The sequence below is a fragment of the Oreochromis aureus genome, linkage group 5 (genome assembly GCF_013358895.1).
Source record: "Oreochromis aureus strain Israel breed Guangdong linkage group 5, ZZ_aureus, whole genome shotgun sequence".
Taxonomy (NCBI): Eukaryota; Metazoa; Chordata; class Actinopteri; order Cichliformes; family Cichlidae; genus Oreochromis; species Oreochromis aureus.
In genome coordinates this window covers 16,401,677-16,421,359 of record NC_052946.1, presented here as the reverse complement: position 1 = coordinate 16,421,359, position 19,683 = coordinate 16,401,677, and the positions used below count along the sequence as shown (strand labels likewise).

Sequence of the window (19,683 nt, the reverse complement as noted above, 5' to 3'; positions counted from 1 at the left end):
GGACCCACTTTTACCAGAGTCAGGAGTCACTCACACAGACTTCCTTTGAGGGATGAGCATCAACCATAAAATAGTGTACAAGTTTGTTCCAGTGACAACCAGCCGGCAGTCTGCTGGCTACGTATGAAGTCGTGGTGGAAGGAGACAAAGTGAAGGAAAAAGCTTGCTGGTTCGGTGTTGCTGTTGAGGGACTGTAAACACAATACAAACCACATCATGCTGTCTTAAAGTAACAGTTTGACATTTTCAGAAACGTGCTTGATCACCTCCTTATTTTGAGTAACAGTCGTTTCAGAGCTGTGCTAATAGTTTCCACTTGTTTCCCTTGTTTTTGCTTCGTAGCTCATCAGCATGTTTAAAGTGACATCAGTCCTCTCATCTTTCTGTTATAAAAAATGAATTATTTCCCCAAATTTCCATATATATACTGTTAACATAGGAGGAGGTCAAATAATCTTACCTTCTGTGAAACTTTATAGATGTCAGCAGTTCTACAATCAGCAGAAAATATATTGATCTTTTTACCTCTTTTTGTTGTCACAAAAGTTGGGTTTAAACATGTAGGACTTGCTATGGTCATACTTGACCCACCCATCGAGCCCAATCTCCTCCCTGTGTAAACATGGTGGCTCTGTGATAAGATAACCTTAGATTCACCTTTGGAAATAAAGCATTATAATTATAATACGAACAATACGGTGTGCTGTATCTACAGGTCTTAACTTGCTGAAAAGGCAGTCAGAGTGAGCACACCATCACTGAACCCAATAATCGGCTGTTCTCTGATATGTTCCTTCATACCGCAAAAGTGGTGGGTGATATAAAGAGTTTTTAAGATGTGGTTCTGAGTCTGTGTATCAAAGCTGATTTTGATAGAGATCTTGCTGAGGTATTACCTAATTTCATATCTGGCAGCTATGATTAGCTGTGACAGGCCAATATGTGCAAATTTGCTAATGTGCTAATAATAAAGAGTGGAAAATCAGTGTATTGTTAAATATCTTTTTTATGCAGTCACTGTGAGTGATTAGAGCGCATAATGCACTGACGGCAGGACTTAAAAGCTTCCTCTTTTGCCCACGTTCCACCGCTCCCTTAAGCTTCTTGTAACCTGACAAAATGGTATTGTACAAACTGCAACCTCCTTGGCAGATGTAATAACGTGGTTGCACTAATGACCTATGGAGAGCAACTGTGGTAATAATCTTTATTTTTTTTTTAGCTTATTTTTTCTATAAATCAGTCACCCTCCCACACTTAAACCAGACCTCTAATGCATTTCTCATTTTCCGAACCATGAAGCACGATGATCATAAATAAGCCACGTATTTATTGGAACAAAGTGCACTTTAAGGGGAACCACATTTAAAATATGGTGCATATTTTGTTAGAGTGAGCCATTAATAGTATCTCTAAACCAACACCTGCATCTGAGAAGTGCAGGTGTTGGTTTGTGAGATTGCCAGATACAGAAGAGCCCACTGTGGAGCCAGATGGCACGCGTTAACACCCCAAAGGCTGCTTAAAACACCACTGAGAGAAGAATCAGCGACTGAAGGTGCTGTTGTTGGTGCACTGACTGCAAGTCACTGATGTGGTAATTGTCCTTCACTGTAAAATAATGTGTAATTTTTCCCTTTTCTACTTCCAGACTCACTGATTTGCTCAAAAGATGACCTAAACAAAGTGGAAAGATTGCAAAATGGATCTGGAAAAATACAAAAGCCTCTCTGTGTATTCAGTTTTTTTGGGGGTTTCATGTTTGAATAAGTATTAAATTTTGTAAAGAGACTGAAAGCTCATGTTAGTTTAGACGTTATTCATAGTCAGGAGTATTATCTTTACAGCAGAACAAAACTCTGGCTGGTGAAATCGTTAAGGCTCTCACCATTCCTCTCCTCTGAACTAAACTGTGCCTTGGAAACCACCAGTCAAAACAATCTGCTACAAAGTTCCCTGTGGTGTCATAAGAGCAACATAAAAAACTGCAGAGCTCAGGACGCTTCACATATCACATCCCCCTGACCGCAAAACTGTCCCGTCAGGTGTTGGAAAAACTCGCCTCTTTGAATCTCCGATTTAATTCACTGCCGTCAATGATCTGTTTTACCATCGCAAATATTTCTGGATGGTTCCCAGCTGCTTCCTGATCTGTTCTCCTTCTTGATTTTGAGCTGCTAAGAAAAATATGTTAATGTAGGCACAGACCCCGAAGCCTTGGAGCAAGATTTCTCAAAGTGCTACAGAGTTTTATGACATTGTTTGTGTTGATTTTATAGTCACAGATTTTTCTGTATTAGTTCATTGTCACTGGCTCTAACCCATATTACACCACGTTCTCAGTGCCAAACAGCAGAGAGACAGCTGGCAACTGAACACCGGAAATAGTTGAGAAATTAGCACCAAAAACGCACACTTCTCCCTCCTGTATTTGGCCGAGGAGAGTGAATATTGAACTTGAGTCATTGGACTCCACAGTCAAAAACTTAAATAAATGACAATGTTGCATCAAGTGTGCAGGAAGTGTGATAACGGGGGCTTTTTGCTACTGTGTGAACAATGTGGAAACTAATGTTATCTCTAATTGTTATTTGTTGTTGCGGTGAAATGGCAATGCATTGGCGCAGGATGTTTTCTTGCTACTTCAGATAATATTTAAGCACTTGCTGTGTGGTATCTGACAGCTCAGACCACAGTTCATTGCACGCCAATGCTAATATGGTTAACTGAAACTAAACTAAAAATAAGATTAGATAGATAGATAGATAGATATGAAATACCATTTTAGCTCAATTTTGAAAATGCAAAACGCTTAAACTACTTAAACAAATCAATAAACATGCCTCACTGATGAAGGTTTCATGGACGTCTCTTGCAAACTGAGTCATCTGCTTTCGAAAATGTTCTGTGTTTTTATTGTAATACCTGTACTGAGTTTCAAAAATATTGCCTCTGGCCCGCCATACAATAATAAATAAAAAGACTAAAACTAATGCTGATAGTAATAAAAAAATAAACTAAAACTTAACATTTTCCAACAATAAAAATTAAAGTAAAAGAAGAAAATCCACTCTGGAATCTGAAATTAAACTGAATTAAAAACAAAATGAAATAAAAATATAAACTAATTAGAAAGCTCTGATGGGTACCTCAGAAGCTATGGGTTATTTAAATGCCAGTTTAACATAGCTGACTAAGTCATAGTGCCATGCCACGGTGCAAACAGCTTAAGGGCTTTGGCCCATTCAGAAAGCAGCACATCAGTAAGGTTAAATACTCACTGGGCCTTTAGTTCTGGCTTATGAATGACTTTCCAGTTCATCTGAAAGATCTTGGGGTAAGTTACAAATTCTGTCATATGTTCTTCTACTTGTTTCTCAGCTCTTCCCTGTTTGTCTTGTCTTAACAGTGAGGGGATGCTTTGGAGAAGTAAATTAACCCCATATTTCATCGGAAAAAGCCAGAGATTGGTGGCAATGAATTAACCGGATTGTTAACAAAACATAAGCATCTCTGTCTTTATTTATCTTCTAGGTAAAAGACTGGCTGACTTGTGTGTCCATAGCTGCGCTGCAGGTTGTGTGTGTGAAGAGTACTTGCAGGATAGTGAATTGGGTAATTGTGTCACTGCCCACAATTCCCCATAAAGTCACCTTTCCTTAAATCTGTGTTAAACAATTAAGGAAAAATCATGAATGTGCTCATGTGCCAGCCCCCTATAGTGACTAATAGAGTAATTATATATAAAGCTGATGGGAACCGCCCAGCTGTGTGAAGAGTCTGTTGCTAGGCACAGATATTAGCTTGGAATCCAGCACAGACTTGCATGGGTCTTGTGGTTTTGGCGAGATGACTGAGGAAGCCGTTAGTTACATTTACAGGCCTGTTTACAAGCAGGACTAAGACCTCCAGCCCTCTCATTACACACAGACACACACACATAAAACTGCACACAGATGCTGATTGTGCTGTCTTGTCCTTCCTTAAAGGCTCCCTTCTACATGTAGCACAGTAAGAACTTCTTCTGTTACTTATGGCAGCAATTACTTTTTACTGAGACACTTTCACAAATAGGAATGGCCATAAGCTTACAGTAATGAGCCTCAGCAAAATGGAGGGGAATGCATAATCTTCATAAAGTTTCTGTTAGTGAGCCTGGAAGCTTCAGCCAAAGAAATGAGTAACAGCACATTGCTCGAACAAATGCCAAATTTGAGTTTTAGTCTCAGCATATTTTATTTATTTATGTATTTATGTATTTATTTATTTTTAAGATGAATGCATCAGAAAAATGAGTGATCTAATAAATTTATTGCATTTATAAATGATCAGAGTCCTCAGAGTTGTCATATTACTGAAAGGTATTGTTTATAACTCGGGGTCCTGACGTTTTGTCACAATCCCTGCGCCTGTCTGAGACCCATGTTTGGGCAACTAGTAATGCAGTACAACTCAGATTAAACTTAGCAATTGTGGTTTTCCTGTTTATTTACCTAAACGATACTTTCATTATCGTCTTGACTAAACATTACGGGAGACAGTAGGTGGAATGGGGGTTGAGGTTGCTTTGTGTGAGTGGGTAAAGGTGTTAAATGTGAGGTTTAGGGTCCAGGTTGAATATGATATACGTGTGTTATGCGTGAGCAGAGTTTGACCTCTTATGGGAAGTGTATCAGACATTCCTCGTTTAACCTACGCAGCCTCATATGTGAAACACGTGCAACGTACCCAACACAGTATGGCCATGTGCAAACATGCAGACTGCTCTAGCACCGGTATCACACTTACACTTCATAAACGCACGAGGGCTTTTTTTTAATCTAAAAGAATCTAACTGTGATTCAAAATTGGGTGTCAAATGCAGATCTTAAGCATGTTCATGCCAGCCCACAAGTTCAAGCAGAGCAAGCGTCCAAGCAATGACAGCTGTGTCAAGCTTTAGATTTCTTAGCATGTTGAGACAATGTGCATAATGTTAGTCAGTGTGAAGGCTACCGCTGCACAGTGTCAGGATCAGCTTTCACAGTGTTGTTGCTTTAACGCACGCCAGCTAGAAAGACTTAAACGACATTAACAGCAGCTTGATTAGCTGTCATTTCAGCCTGCTTAGAAACGCTCATTAGTCAGAATATGAGAAACCTGCTTTCATCTGTCTCTGTCTCATAAGACAGGCAATTCTTAGTAATCCTCCACAGTTTACAATGTAAACTGCACGTGTAGGAATGAAAAGCTCTTACGCGAAAGTAGAGTTTTAGTGCTTTAGAGGAAATAAAGCGCTATTAAAATACGCAGTATATGATAGACACTGATATTTAATTATTCGCTGGGTACTTCGTTTCTCTCAAAAAGTGCTGCGATCAATTATAGAGCACCGAAAGAAATTCACATAAAACCAAAACTAAGTGAAAAAGCAGGGATAAGACTGAACAAGATGCTTGAACCGCAGCTATGGAACATTGCTGCTTGTTTTTATGAAAGCTGTCACTGGTTTATCTGAGGAATTTAAACACCCTCAGCTGTGAATTACACCTGATCAGACCCATGCGTCACAGGGTGTATAGCCACCTTGGCATCACCCACTGGTTTTGCGGAGAATCATTTTGAAACCTCCAATTCAGCAGATCAACCACTACTGTTTGTTTGTGTGTGTGTGTGTGTGTGTGTGTGTGTGTGTGTGTGTGTGTGTGTGTGTGTGTGTGTGTGTGTGTGTGTGTGTGCTTGAACTGTACATGGTAAATGGAATGATTCTTATATAGTGCTTATCTACTAGTACTCCACATGATATAGTACTCCACATGAGCACTCAAAGCCCTTTATACTGCATGCCTCATTCACACATTAATACATGCACTTTTTTCTATGCTCGATTACACGAGCACACTGCATGTCCACGCTGTAGCCACTTGTCAAGGCAGACGATAAACATTTTGTAGATATTAACAGAGTTAATAAATTGATCAAGACTTCTATATAACCCCGCTTCTCCTTCTACCACGGCACAATTGGCAAATTTCTGGTATCGAAGTCTCCAAAGATACATCGTATTTTAGAGTAATGCTCAAATATTCAAAGAAGTGACACAAACAAAATATTTTAGTCACATTTAAAGGAAAGTATCGCTAACACATGACTTACTGATTCAGAATGGGAGTGAACACTGTGAGTTTAAGTCTGACTATGTTTGAACGCAACGTGATCTTTGATTTGGAAGTCTTAACTGCGCAGGAGGATCCTTTATTTTACGTCATACTTGGGAACCGCAATTTCTATTAATATTTTATGTACTATGATTCATAGGATAACATAAACCAGATCTGACCTCAATTTTGGGAAATTACTGTGTGACAGCAGCCAAAACATGTCATTTCATGATTTCATATACATTTTGAGATCATGAAATGCTTCATCGGGTGCTTTTGGACCCGCACTCACTGATGGTGCTCAGTGAGTTCTTAAACTTTTATTTCGCTTTTATCGCGACCAGAATTTGTCCTAACTAGCAATAAAAGACACTAAGTTTATCAATAATATAACAAGAATTTTTTTGTGTGTGCATTTAGGATCCAGCTGTTGAACAGCTGCTGGGACTTTATCCTATAGGGTAGACTGCACGCTTTACTGTTAAAGTGCTAAAGGAAGACACTTAGCCCAGAGAGTTCAGCGTTTATGACCAAAATCCTTCTTTCATATTTCTATAAACATTACTTTGTTTCAATAACACTGTTTATTTATGAGTAATTAGAAAAATAATTTGTGCAATCAGAAAATGATCTATGAGATGCCAGATTTGTCTTAGCATGAATCCTTTAAAGTCAAACACAGAGACTTCTATAAAACCCCAGTTTTATTATAAACTCTTGCCATTTGCCAAAAGAAGTCATAAAGCGAATGAGAGCTTTGGATTTTGAGTCGACTTTGAAAATAAGAGAGAGGGTGTGGCCTTCAGAGCTTAATATACAAACACGCTCTCCTAAGGGATTTCATATCTTCTTGCTGTTGCAGCAAAAAGAAAGTTGTCTGTAAATGTTTGGGAGAATATTAGTATTCCTCTCACTGGACTTCCTCTGGGAACATTTCTGGCTAAAACTAATATGCAACTCCATTAAACCAAATAGTTCAGTCATCCAAATCACTCTCTAGATGACAGAACAGACCGTTCTTGGAAAGTTCTCACATTATTATACACACCAAGTCATTTTGGGGCTGAGCCTGCTTCACTCTATCCATCTGCTAAGAAAACAGCTGCTGCAGCATGTGATACCTCTAGTAAGGAGTGCTGCTTAAAGATTTCCTACTGTAAAGACAAGGGTCTGGCATTATACACACCCCTCCAGAACCAGCAGGTTGAATTCAGCTGTGAAAAATTGAGAGCCCTAACATCCATTCACCTCTGTGCAGGCTCTGGCTGTACTTGAACACTGCAAGGCCAAGCAGTTACATTCCACAGGCCATGTGACTCAGTTTCCACATGCAAAACAAAACCACACAGTTTGATCCTCAAAGGCTGCTTAAGCTCTGATACACACAAGAAGAAATGATGCAGATGTATGGTGTCTAAACAGGTCAGTATTTAGATGGTGAGCATGCATCAGCACAGTTATGAAATTGTGGCAAATACAAGAATCACCATTTTAGACACAAGAGGTGATAATGAGTGAGGTGCTTCACAAACTGGTGCTGTAGGTGGCATGGAGGGAAGCCAGTTAAGTCAAAGGTAGCTTATTAAACATAAATCAAAATGCAAACATCAAAGTGGGGTGATGCCAGGTGGGCATTTCTTCATCACTTCTCTCTCTCTCTGCCCACTTCTCTTTCCCAGCACCCCCAACCGGATAGAGCAGATGACTGCCCCTCACCTAGTCTGACTCTCCCTGAGGTTTCTTCCTGTTAAAGGGGAGTTTTTCCTTACCACTGTCACCAAATTCTTGCTCATGGGTGGGTGGTGTTGCTGGTGGTAGGAGTGTTGTGTGATTGTTGGGGTTTTCTTTCTTTCTTTCTCTTTATTGCAGGATTTTACCGTAAAACACAAATCACCTTATGACAACTGTTGTGTTGCATTGGTGCTATATAAGAAAGACTGAATCAAATGAAGTGGTTTTCCAACTCATTCTGTTCAAGTCAAATCTTTATTGCAGTCACGGTTTAAATGGTGATCAATTCACAGAATGTAGTCTCTTATTTCTGAAACTCTCTTTTCTGCAGCATTCTGTATTGATTTGTTGTTGTTGTTTTCATCAGTGCCTACAAAAAAGAAAAAAGAAAGTGGCTCTCTTGTGACTGTCCAACCAGTGAGGTGAAAGTTAAAAAGCTAAATAATTATTGACTCTGCATTATACTTAAAACATAGATGTCTTAGTTTGCTGCTATTTCTCTTTGTTGTGTTTCTTTCATTTGTTGCACTATTGCATAGTAGGTAGGGTATGAGTACACTGCCAACATTAAGCCTAGTTAACACGCAGATTTTTCCCTTTTTCATGGATGCCCACCTCTGTGTAGAGAACACTGCAGCCACAGACCAGTTTTGTCACATTTAGTGTGGGTCTAGGGCCAAACAGCAGCAAGAGAAATTTGTGGCGGGCTACCTCATTCAGAAAAAGCCTTTAATTTAATTTAGAATTTGTTCAGTTTAAACCCTGCATCAAACTGGCGATCTGTCCCGAGTGTACCCCACCTTTCACACTAAGAATGCTAGGATAGGCTCCAACCCAACCCCCACGCCAGCAACCACGAATTGGATAAGAGAGAGAAAATGGCTGGGTGGATGTTCAGTGTAAACTTTTTGGTTATTGTGTTATTTCCATGATATATGAAACATTAAACAAATGTTGGACTGGTGCTGCTAATGAGCAGCTGTTTCCAATGATGTCATCCTCGAACGCTGCAAAAAGAAAAACTCGCTGACGTTGATTAGAGCTGAGTCACTAAAAAGCTCTCACATGTAAATGGTAGCAGAGCAGATGGGAGGGGAAAAAATTTTTTAAAAAATGACGTATTTGTTACACACACCCGTTTTGCTGCTTGCGACCTGTTTGTTAAAGTATACTCTCCTTCCTTTGCTGGGAACAGTCTGGTCCAGATGTTTGACCCGACGCTGTATCATAATCACTGACTGAGTGGGAGACAGGAGCGCGGCGGGAAAAGGAGGCATGTGTGTACATGTGTCTTAAAGACATATCCCCACATATGTTCACCTCATTATCGTTCAGCTGCAGCTCACTCTGCAGGAATGCAGGGTAGCAAACACATGTCCACCTCCAAACCCCCGGTGACATATTAGCTAAACACACACACATGCACACACACACACACAGACCCTACTTCATGCCACCAGCCCCACATCCTGAGAGCCCGAACACATCACCCTCGACTCCACAGTTGGACCTCGACAATCAGACTGCTTTCGTGTACTTACACTAGAGGGGGAAGAAGAAAAAAAAGAGCGTTCCTGGACATTTAACTGACACAGAAAAGATGCCATGGAGTCAGCGGAGAGATGCTTCTAATGAAAAGCACATGACTGGATCTGAGTGCAGTCATCTAAACAATGGCGGGGTGGGTGGGAGACAAAGAAGGGATGCAGTTACAGCTGGGCTTTCCCTCGCAGAGGTCCAGTGTTTGTTTATCAAAGACTTGAGATACAGAAACTAAGGCTTGTTGCAAACATGCAAATATGGCACGCAAACACGTCACGGTGCCCTGGTGTTTATGTATTTAGTTATTTCATTTTTCAGACCTACGCACTCATCATATAGTGTGACAAAAACAAAATAATAACAAACTGCACAACGGTTCAGACACATAAAAGAGCCGGTGGTCTACCAGAAGGAATTAAGATTAAATCTCTCTGGCTCCGAGCCAAGCTAAGGGGGGAAAAAAAGAACCACTGTGACCTTCAGAGGGAAAGAAGCCAGGGAACAAACCCAACAGGCAGGCTTGTCCACCAAAGGAGAGCGAGAGGGGGAGAGAGAGGGAAGGGAGGGCTAGGGACCAGAGGAACAGAGGAAGAGCAAGAGGGAGTGAGGGAGCGAGGGGTAGGAGAAGAGTGAGAGAGGCAGAGAGAAGAAAAGACACAAAACTTGTGGCTTGACAAAAGAGGGCAGGTACCAGAGGCAGGTAAGACCCTTTATTTGTTGTTTCCACTGGGGGCTGTTTTTGATGGGACCTGATGAGTAAAGGTAAGAATGCAGACAGAGTTCTGTGCATGTGTGTGTATGTGTGTGTGTGAGTGTGAAACAGAGAAGCCAGGAGAGGCAGTGAGAGAAGTGTTTGTGGACAGAAGGGGAATCCTGGCACGGGCACAGCTGGGCCATGCTGCCGAGTTTCTATAGAAACAGTTTGCCATACAAAGTGGTACTCTGTCCTCCAGGGAGCTGCCACACGCTGTGACTCTGCTGCTTTTCTCTGCTACTGAACGCTCACCTTGATTTCATCTTTTTCCATTAGTGAGTACAGAGAGCTACCACTGCAGTGCAAGTGAAAATATGCAGACTAGAAGAGCTTTAGCCGTTGTTTTAAAAAAAAAAAAGAAATGCCATATTGCTCACTTTTGGCAATCAGATGGATCCCCAGGGGTTTTAAAGGCGGTGCACAATTACATTTTTGGCTTCTTCTGTGGTGAATTCAGATGGATGCAGTTCCTACATGGGTGTAAACCAACAGTTTAAAAAGCTGAAATGGAACGTTCTGGTTTAAAAACAAGCATGCACTGAAAAAAAAGTGCAATCACATGATGTGCTGACATAAGAAGGTTTGTGAAGTGTGTGAAGAATTTGAAAAGAAAAACAGCAGCTACTTTGGAGCTGGCTGATGGCGATGTGTACAAAGACGCGGGGATGACAGTTTCCAGATTTCTGATGCTCGTCCTTCTGCTCTCAGCTATGTTTACATTCTAACTACTGTCGTCTGGTTTCTTAATAAATTTATCATGTTTTATTAGAGCATCGAAGAGCACACTTAGTTGGAGTTTTTGTATTTCTAAATGTATGGAAAGAATCTGTAGATGTTAGAGCTTGCCATAAATTTTGTGGTTATTGTGCTTAGTCACAGTCACGGGTCTTTTTTTAAAGATATCTGACTCAGATAAGTGAGGTTGACTGGGGATGATGTAACTTTTTGTCAGGGCTTTTTTTTTAAAAAGTGGTTTTATGAAACGCTAGTTTTTTTTCTTTCTTTCTTTTTTTGGTAAAGGAATGATGGGCTGTTCTGCCAAAAAAGAAGGTTGGAAAGAGCCCATCATCAGTGATGAAAAGGGCGTTATGAAACTGAAAATTTTTGAGGATGAAATGCTTTAGATATAACCTAAAACTCACACTAGTTCTATGACTTTCTACTTTTCCTTTAACCAGATAATTCTAAACTTTAAATATATATATAAAGCAAACTGTTTAATAGCTGCACATAAACATATGATTAGTTGTCTGAAAAATATCAGCAGTAAAGTAAGAATGTGTTATTTTTTAGTAATGTTTAACCTTTATCTCACCAGTGCTTGCATATATCTTTTTAACCTTGCAAACAGCCGTTGAGAACGTAATACCACCACTTAGTAGGTCCACATGGTCTTCATCAAGTCCAGTAAGACAAAAGTATCTGATGTTTAAAATATGCAGATCCAGTTCAAAGTCACAGTAGATCGTGTTTGTTTTAAAGCTTTGCAACAGTTTGTGTCATGTACTAGCAGTGATCTCTGTCCTACCGTCCTAAGTATAGTTCTCATGCTGATAACGATCAGATTAACTCATTGAGGTCATAAATAACAAACTGGTGAATCAGCCATTGTGGACACCGAGTCTTTAATTGTTTGCCAAACTTCTGGTCGTAACAGCAGCACGACAGGAAGGAAATCTGGCTGTGGATTTAAACGAGGGGTTGCAAGGCTCTGAGAGGGAAAATGAAGGGCAGTGCCAGGGAATGCTGTCAGAGAAATCTTCAGATTTGTTATTTCAGGCATTTTAGATATGAGGCTCATTCCTGCCTGATGATTTATATCAAACTGAACAAAGGCAAAGAGAAAGAGCGCTGGAAACAAATGGTGGATCTGTGATGAGAGTTTATGTTTTTCCTAATCTTTGTGATACTTATTTACAGGGCTTTGCTGATAATATAGAGAATAACAATTTAGCCATATTTACCATGGCCTGAAAAAGATCGTTTCACTTTGAAAAGTGAATTCGATTCACTGAAGGGTAAATACCTGCAATGGTAAGCCAAACAACAGCATGTATGTGTGTGTGTTTCAGTCTCAGTCTGACGTAATTTTGTTATCCACATACAGAACTCTGAAAAAGTATCCCTCTCCTTCCTGATTTATTAATGTTTTTGCATATTTGTCACATTTACATGTTTCAGATCATCAAACAGATTTTAATATCAAAATACAGTTTTTAAATGATGGCTTCTCTAATTAAGAGAAAAAAGTTATCCAAACCTACCTGGCCCTCTGTGAAAAAGTAAAAGGGGCAAAAGTTGCCCCTGATTCCATTATTATTACAGTATTACTTATTGATTCTGGGATCTCACTGGCTTTGTTTTGAGAGTCACCACCATCTCTAACCAGCATGTCAATATTACATTCATGCAAATGAATTGCACTGTGCCTGGTCAAATGTTTGTGCATGTTGTGGAGTTATTTCTCCCCCTTGTTCTCCCCTTGTGGGTCATTATTCAAAAAAAGTAATTATTACAAATATTACACAGAACACTTTCATTAAAGGTAATGCAGTACAATACTTAATTACTTACTCTTTACATTGCTTTCCATAAAATGAGCTGAAAAGCATTGCCTCATAATATACATTTAACAATATACACCTACAGGCTACAGTCCCACACACCGATGCAAATCTTGATCCTAATGAGGACAGACATATGAACCCAAACACAATGCTGACAACACAGAGCAAAGACGAAAACCAACAAAAAGAGACTTTAAAGTGATTGCCACAGTGATTCTACTGTAGAAACATGAACAGGTAAAAACTTCTCATCAGTTTTTTACCTGTTGAACTTAAGGGTCTGGCTGCTGGGCTTGGGTCGGCATATACTCATAACATCGCTCTGTGTTTTTGGCTAGCTTAGCGTTAGCATGCTGTCTGTACAGGAGCTTGCAAAAACCTGAAGCTGTTGTCCAGCAGCAAAGCAGTCCCAGACTATCACACTACCGCCACCATATTTGACTGGTGGTATGATGTACTTTTTGCTATGTTAGTTTTACACCAGATGCAACGAGTCTTGTTAGTCCACAGAATATTTTCCCAGGCCAGGTAGGTTTGGCTATTTTTTGTTTTCCCTTAATAGATGCAATCATCATTTAAAAACTGCATTTTGCATTTACTCTGGATATTTGAGTCTAATGTTGAAATGTGTTTTATAAACTGAAACATGAAAGTGTGACAAATGGGGCGTGGGGTGCAAATACTTTTTCACAGCACTGTAGCTAAACCGATTTGCTCACAATTGTTATATATTCTTAAACCCTGTCAGTTACAGAACATGTACAAATCACCTCCCCTGTCCTCTCATGGTGAAATGCAAGCTCATAGGTGTGCCTAAGATGACTCCTTGATCAATGTGATGAAATATACAAAATGGAAATTCCTTCTTACAAGCAACTTTGGAAAATTCCTCATGCACACACAAAACAAATCTTCCTGGTGTGAAGCTTTAAACAAACACTGATTATAAAATGCTGTAAACACATATTGAGTTCATGAGAGCTTCATTCCAGTGCGCCTCCCTTTTGTTGACATATTTTAACCTTGCAGGCTTGCTTTCTCTACACAGCTCTCCCCTCTCGACCCATGCTTACAATAGTGCCTTTATCCCTAAACCTTTCATAAGCGCTCATTTCCTGTATCAGTATCTGCCCTACACTCCCTTGAATTTAATCAAATTAAGGAAGTATGGCTCCTCCTCAGACAATCCCACCTCTTCAAACACAGATTACTTTACGGAGCTACACATGTCCATCTTCCATTAGTTTAAACTGCAATAGAAGTGTGGGAGCAATTCTTAAGGTAGGCTGTGGGACAATCTTGGTATATAACATTAAATGTTTTCATAGAGTCAGATGAGCATTGCTTCACGTAGGCTTTGGTAATGCTGTTTCACTCAGTTCAACCCTGAAAACACCTTCTTAAAACTGGTCGAACAGCAACCAGCTTGAAAGTGGAATCTTTCCAAAGAGAAATACAAACTAACGGATATTTTTAGTAAAATCAGAGATAAGATGAATGCCCGGGATTGCACGTAGCCTTGTAGGAAAAAAGGAGGGTTTGTACGCGGCTGAGTCATTACACCCACATGGAGAAAGAAGCACCAAAAGGACGTATTGTACTGAATTGAACTATTTATTTTTTCTTTTTGTTTTTTTGAAGCATCTTTCTCCCTTAACTTAATGCCTTTCACTGTGAATACTGCACAGTCGGTAGAAATCGCTACTTACACTTCATGCTTTTCCTAGGACAATGAAGGCTGGTGCGAGACTCCTGTCGGCACTGACTCTGCTCCTCCTACTGGGGGCAGTGTTCACACAGAGGCCTCGGCCAAAGAAGCCCACCAGGCGCCCAGCTACCCCCAGAAAGCCTCCTGCTCGTCTCCCAACTGTACCACCCCAGCCTGAGCCAAAGGAACCAACAGATTTCCCCCCACCCATCCTGGGCCCACCTTCCATCTTTCCTGACTGCCCCCGGGAGTGTTTTTGCGCCCCAAGCTACCCGAATGCGCTCAACTGCGAGAACCGGAACATTCGTGTAATCCCAGTGATTCCATCCAGGACTCACTACCTGTATCTCCAGAACAATTACATCTCCGAGATAACCTCGGAGCCCTTCCTCAACGCCTCTGAGGTCCGCTGGATCAATCTGGCAAACAACCGTATTCATCGGATAGATAAGCAGGTCAGGGAGTTCACCTCTATAAATGCTCAGGATTTAAAGAAATAGAATCACTTTACTACAGTTGCTTTGCATCTATCTCTCGCGCAGGTGTTTGAAAAGCTTCCAGCACTTCTGTATCTCTACGCCCAACGAAACCAGCTTAATGAAGTCCCTTCAGGCCTCCCAGAAACTCTGGAACAGCTCCGCCTTAGTAGGAATCGTATTTCCAAGATCCCACCTGGGGCCTTCAACAACATGGGGAGCCTGACTATGCTCGATCTGTATCACAACCAGGTGAACCTCACTGTTACAACACTGTGCTATCTAGACATGTATGGAGCCTAACTAAATCTCTAGCATTTGTGGAGCAAATATGTGATGTCTTTTCTGTCAGCTGAGTGACAGTGGCCTGGGTAAGAACAGCTTTAAGGGCCTTACGAACCTGGTGCAGCTCAACCTGGCTCATAACACGCTGAGGAGGATGCCTACTAGTATACCAACCAGCCTCGTGCAGCTTTTCTTGGATAGGAACCGTATCGATGACATCCCAAAGCAAGTATACGGCGCACGCATTGTCCCAAAGTTGATTATTCCCACTGAGAATCTTTGTTGTTGTCTTTTTTCAGAAACTTCTTTGACAACTATGTTCACCTGGCTTTTGTGAGGCTGAACTACAACCAGCTGAGTGATAAAGGAGTTCCCAAGAATGTGTTCAATGTCTCCAGCCTGCTAGACTTGCAACTGTCCCACAACCAGCTCGCTTCGATTCCTTTGTTCAACAGTCACCTGGAGCACCTGCATCTCGACCACAACACCATTGAGAGTAAGTAACCAGCAGACACGTCAGTCCCAGTGAGCGGTCATCACTGTGCTTTTGAAGCAAGGCCTCCACATCAGGGAGCATAACCACAGTTTGTCTCAACGTGGGCTGAATGTCAGGGCTCTTCATGTAACTTTCAGCAACTTGCAGCTGTGTCAGGTCACCTGAGCTTCTCAGTTCAATGTGGTCTTAGCGTTGTCCGTGTCTCCCTGTTTCTGTTTGGATCTGGTGGATCTGGTCGTGTGGCAACTGAACAAATAATATAAGATAAGAGATAAGATAAGATAAAACTTTATTAATCCCTCGGGTGGGTTCCTCTGGGAAATTCGGTTTCCAAAAGCACAGCACCAACAGGAGTTACAGAACGTGAGCAGAATATTATATATATACACACATATATAAATACAGAGACATACATAAATAAAATATACGAAAGGGATAAATAGAATAAATAGGAATAAGAATACAAGGGAATTGCACATTTCAAGTATTGAAGTCTATTGCACCGTTGGCTATTAACAAAAAGTATTGCACAGTGAAGTGAAGAGGCACTACAGCTTAGTTGTTCCCCCCTCCTTTGTCCTCCTGTTTCCCCTCCCTCTCCCCTCCAGAGAGGAGTTAAACAGTTTGATGGCGTGTGGGACAAAGGAGGTTTTAAGTCTGTTGGTTCTTGTATTTGGGAGAAGCAACCTATATGTCGTTGATTTAAACCCCTCTTTTTAACTTATGTATTAACCGCTGTAAATTGTCTTGGTTAGTTATACCCGATTGTCTTGTGTCCTATGCCGACTTTAATGAAGACAGATTAGTGTAGTCTGTTGACACTACAGCTGTAATTTGATCAGCGTGCAACACAAACCAAAAGTATTTTTTCAGATATTCTGTTATACCTGTTTCTGCGCCACGATTACAAAACAACTTTGGCTTCTGGCCATTTTTTTTTCAACTTCCACTGACATTAATCATCATGACGAGATGTATTTTATTTTTTTATCTCCTCTTGTTCCAATGTATTTGAATTTATTTTAAAAATATGTTTCTTAGTTATTTTGACGCAATAATTTAAGGGCTTACACAATGCAATCTTCTTCCACATCGTTGGAGAGAAGACGTTAAAAATACTGAATTAGCTGCTGGGTTTTGTTTTGTTTTGGGGGTTTTAACTACACAGTTAGAAATGTATTAATATTGGTGGACTCAGTAACACTTAATCATATTTTCAACATGAAACACTTACTTTTCTGAAGCATGTGTTGCATTACAGAGAAATCAGATGTGATCCCATTTAAAATACTTACTTGTGTTTTCCAATAAAGTATAATCAATTTTACAGTTGAGCTCTGTTTAAAGGTGAGTTTGTTTTTTTCTCAAATATACCCACTTCAGTAGCATTTAAACACACTGATATTTCTGTCTTTTTTGTATCCTTTGTTTTATTCCTAAAAACATTTCTCATGCTATTTTCTAAGTTAAAACATCATAAAAAATAAAGATTTCTTCTGAAAATTTATGCTAAGCACTTCATGTTTAAATAAATAATTCAGATCATGCATAATATTTAAGATAATTATCTTCTCAGGCTATTATCAGGCTATACCCCGCTCTTCCTGTATATAAATTGCTATAATGAAATAAATTATACAATAAACAAACAAAACCGTCAAATCTAAACTAGCATATTTTCTTATTTATATGCACATGTGAGCACTTGAACAGTAGATCTTAATGACTGTGTATTTTCCTGACAGGCATCAATGGCACCCAGATCTGCCCATACAGCGTGCAAGCTGACCCGAGTGATATGAGCCAGGTTCCCAAGCTAAGGTATTTCACATTATGTCATAATGCGTGTCTCAGCACTAACCTAAAGAATGAACTCGTCTGAGCTGCACCTGTGACCTGTGTGTTAACAGGAAGTAAACAGGAACAAAAGAATTTTGTCCGGAAATGCCAGGTTCAAAGAGCGAAAATCCCAATGACATATTAGATAACTGTTCTGTTGTTTTTAGGTATCTGCGTTTGGATGGAAACCACCTGAACCCTCCCATCCCTCTGGATGTCATCATGTGCTTCAGGCTCCTTCACTCTATTGTCATTTAGGAAAATGGGGGCATGGGGGCTTGCACATGCAGTACTGTGCAAAAATCTTGAGCTGTGCGCCATTTCTTTATATTTTGTTATTAAAGTGTGAAAAATGTGCTTTCTTGTCATTTCTTTAAGTGGTCTCCAGAAATTGTTCTCCGGGCTTCTTAAAGGACATTCAAAGCTCTTCCTTGAATGTTGGCATCTTTTTGTTCTGTTCTCTATCAAGATGATTCCACACTGCTTCAGTAATGTTGAGGTCCGGGATCTGGAGAGGCCAGTCCATGACTGACAGTGTTTAATTGTGTGTTTTTCTATCCTGGTATCTTTAACTGCTTTGTCAGTGTGTTTGGGATCTTTGTCATACTGAAAGTTGAAGCTTCTGCTAATCAGATACTTTGCAGATGGTACCACATGGTGGATCAAAATCTGACTGTACATTTCTGCATTATTGATGTCAATTGATTTGACAAGATCCCCAACACTGTTGGGGATCAATGTAGCCACAAACCATGACAGGGCCTCTGCCATGTTTGTCTGCAGACACACACTGTGCTACATCTTTCTTGACCTCCTCTGTACATATTGACCATAATTTGAACTAAAAAATTCAAATTTTTGGTTCAAAGAAGACCTGTTAGGACTGATATTTGCTCCCATTCTTGTGTAATTTGACATACCTTAACCTTTTCTCCATTTTACTTAATTAAGAATGGCTTCTTAACAGCCGCTCTTCCATTTCTGATGAGGCTTCAGTGAACAGTAAATGAACTGAAGGGTCAGATGCATCTCTCGGGTCATGTTTCAGATCTTTGCTGGATTATTTGACCTATTTCTTCTGAATATAACTTTCAGAAAAACTTTTAAAAGATTTTAATTTCTTGGAGAACTGTTGCTCACTACTATAAAGAATTACAAGAAAGTCTGGCTCCAAAACAACAAGAAATGAGGGGTGGCTCAAGACTTTTGCACAGTACTACTGACACACACACACACACACACACACACACATATCCATGAAAACATAGACTCTGTGCTAAGTGCATTTCATTGTAAAGTATGGTGTTAACCCAGCAGTAGACGCTGTGTTACTGTAATACTGAAAGAGGGACTGCAAATAACTGCAAAACTTGGATGGTTCAAGCTCTTTAATTGTGATGACAAATTTAACTATTGCCATTTTTTGGACAGTCCCAACATTACACTACAAATCAGCATAAAATGTGGCTATGCTGACATTTAGAGTTAGGTTTCTGTAGTAGTTGCAGTTTATCAGTGTTTTTTGTTTACAAAACTTCATGTAAAGAAAAAAAGTGAAAAATATAGCTTGAGCAACGTCTGAAAACACAGGGACATTTACAGACATGCTACAGACATAAACGGTAGTTAGGTTAACAAGAATAGGTCAACAGAGTGGGGCAGCAGTCAGAGGCAACGAATAACTACGCAGTGGAAGTTAAAAGAGATAACCAGCTTTAAATAACTAGCTCCATGTAGTTAAAACTGTTTCAAATGTGCCTGTGATTTTCAAGATACTCTTTGTAAAAATGTCATTTTATTCTTGTTATCCCTAATCTTTTGTATATTATTCTTCTGTATAAAGAAGCTTTGTACAAACAATGGAAAATAAAAGTTCTCCTTGATCATCTGATAATGCTTGATGTTTGAAATAAAAAGTGTAGTTTTCTTCCTCATTTCGCTTTTCTAATATGCTTCACCGCTCTCTCAGCTTAGTCGACACCAACCCAACCTGTTTCACAATAAAATGAGCCTTTGGATAAAATCAACATGTCAGTAACTGACCAGCTATAAAAGGAACATTCCAAAGAAGCTAGAGGTAAGGGTGTCACCTATCTGTAAAAGGCTATGTGCAAAAACCATAAAAGACGGGTGTAGCACCATAAC

The 19,683-nt window shown here is 40.0% G+C and overlaps 1 protein-coding gene across 5 annotated transcripts; it reads left to right on the top strand.

Annotated features, from left to right (window-relative positions):
- The first annotated feature begins 9,984 nt into the window (after positions 1-9,984).
- Positions 9,985-19,432, top strand: LOC116326558 (proline/arginine-rich end leucine-rich repeat protein). Of its 5 annotated transcripts, none has more exons than XM_031747902.2 (7): positions 9,985-10,113; positions 14,462-14,897; positions 14,985-15,170; positions 15,271-15,428; positions 15,503-15,699; positions 17,445-17,520; positions 17,706-19,432. In XM_031747902.2, exons 2-7 carry the CDS (start codon positions 14,466-14,468, stop codon positions 17,794-17,796), a joined length of 1,140 nt encoding a protein of 379 aa, XP_031603762.1. In that variant the 5' UTR covers positions 9,985-10,113; positions 14,462-14,465; the 3' UTR covers positions 17,797-19,432. The 5 variants fall into 5 exon arrangements, with proteins under 5 accessions (XP_031603762.1, XP_039468436.1, XP_039468435.1 ...); XM_039612502.1 differs by having other exon boundaries at positions 10,010-10,175; XM_039612501.1 differs by lacking the exon at positions 9,985-10,113 and adding an exon at positions 11,147-12,971.
- The last annotated feature ends 251 nt before the right edge of the window (positions 19,433-19,683 follow it).

Bases quoted from the DNA above. Each gene is read 5' to 3' on its own strand.
- LOC116326558 (XM_039612500.1), top strand. From the start codon at position 13,201: ATGTTAGTTTTACACCAGATGCAACGAGTCTTGTTAGTCCACAGAATA. The intron at 13,263-14,461 runs GTAGGTTTGGCT...TGCTTTTCCTAG, and splicing joins AGAATATTTTCCCAGGCCAG to GACAATGAAGGCTGGTGCGA. The intron at 14,898-14,984 runs GTCAGGGAGTTC...TCTCTCGCGCAG, and splicing joins TTCATCGGATAGATAAGCAG to GTGTTTGAAAAGCTTCCAGC.